Source organism: Cyprinodon variegatus, unplaced genomic scaffold (genome assembly GCF_000732505.1).
Source record: "Cyprinodon variegatus isolate N-32 unplaced genomic scaffold, C_variegatus-1.0 Scaffold24, whole genome shotgun sequence".
Taxonomy (NCBI): domain Eukaryota; kingdom Metazoa; phylum Chordata; class Actinopteri; order Cyprinodontiformes; family Cyprinodontidae; genus Cyprinodon; species Cyprinodon variegatus.
The window spans coordinates 1,696,357-1,697,604 of NW_015150477.1; the positions used below are offsets into that span (position 1 = coordinate 1,696,357).

Here is a 1,248-nt window from a genome sequence, read left to right on the forward strand (position 1 = left end):
AGCGTTTTTCAGGTCTGTGCTACAAACTGCAGGCAGCAGGATAATAAAAGCCAACATATTCTGCCGGCAGGTTTCTACATTTGAAGTTAATTTAGGCGTTAATAAACTGTTTCAGAGCAGTGATCATAGCGCTCTGCATCAGCAGCTGCGTCTGACTCCCTGCCAGCTCCCAGATCAGCTTCTGATTGGTCGATGCGTCCAGCTGCTGCTGCTGCTGATAAAAAAATTTTACATTTAGCAAAAAAAAAATAATTAAATGTTTATTAACAAATCAAACAAAACAGTTTATAGCAAATGGAGAAGAGCAACAATGCAGGAGCTCAATTTTCTCCTCCATCTTCTTTGGTTTTTATTTCCCTCTGCTGGTTTTTCAAATCCTGGTCAGATATGTTGATGTTTTTGTTAAGATGGGACCCAGTGTGGGCTTGGAGACTTAAGGGGCCTCCAGATGAGGCCGGGGCCCCCAGATGAGGCCCGGGGCCCAGTGTTTATCCCATTAGGCGCTCACAGAAACGGGGTGATGTTACTGGTTTAACTGGAGCTAAAGCGTCCCGCAGAGCGGCCCCATTAACCCCGTTCCCATGGCGCTGTCTGTGTCAGAGCGGCCCAGAGGATCCAGGCTCATTTCTTCTTCTGTGGTTTTTCCAGGAGTTGCTCCGTGTTTGTGGTGAAGCCGTAAACATCAGTTTCTGTTGGATGAACCAAACCGTCCGGTTACTCGGGATGAAGCGGCCATTTTTCTCCCTGTCTGTTTGTTTTCTCCTGTGACTGTTGAGCATCCGTGTTTTCCCACTAACTCCCAGCGTGTTCCGGCTCGCCTGCCGTTCCCACATGAAGAACCGGTTTGGTGCAAGCTGGTTCCGGTTCCTTTGACCCGGAATGTTCTCAGCTCTGCTCCAGATGTTAGTCTAGATCAGGTGTTGTGGGTCCAGTCTAACGCTGTGATGTCTCTGTCCTGCAGGCCCTGGCCATGCCCTCCAATGCGCGGGCGGGCAATCTGAAGGACCCGGACGTGGCGGATCTGTTCTGCAAAGATGATCCAGAGAAGCTGTTTACGGATCTGCGTGAGATCGGCCATGGCAGCTTTGGAGCCGTCTACTTTGTGAGTAACGGGGGGGTGGGGTGGGGTGGGGGGGAGTCTGATCAGGGTGGTTAATATAGGAATGTTCTGCTGCAGCATCACCAGTCAGCCAGACTGTAAGCCTGGATTGTTCAGCAGTCAGTCAGACCTTAAGCCTGGATGGTTCA

The 1,248-nt window shown here is 50.3% G+C and overlaps 1 protein-coding gene across 1 annotated transcript in view; it reads left to right on the forward strand.

Moving 5' to 3' along the window:
- The window catches only part of LOC107097069 (serine/threonine-protein kinase TAO2-like), a 28,922-nt gene that overhangs the window by 6,740 nt on the left and 20,934 nt on the right, over positions 1 to 1,248 (forward strand). Inside the window, exon 2 of the mRNA XM_015394070.1 lies at positions 962 to 1,111. Coding sequence (XP_015249556.1) covers positions 971 to 1,111 — 141 coding nt within the window. The 5' untranslated portion in view covers positions 962 to 970. The remainder of the gene's footprint in view (positions 1 to 961; positions 1,112 to 1,248) is intronic.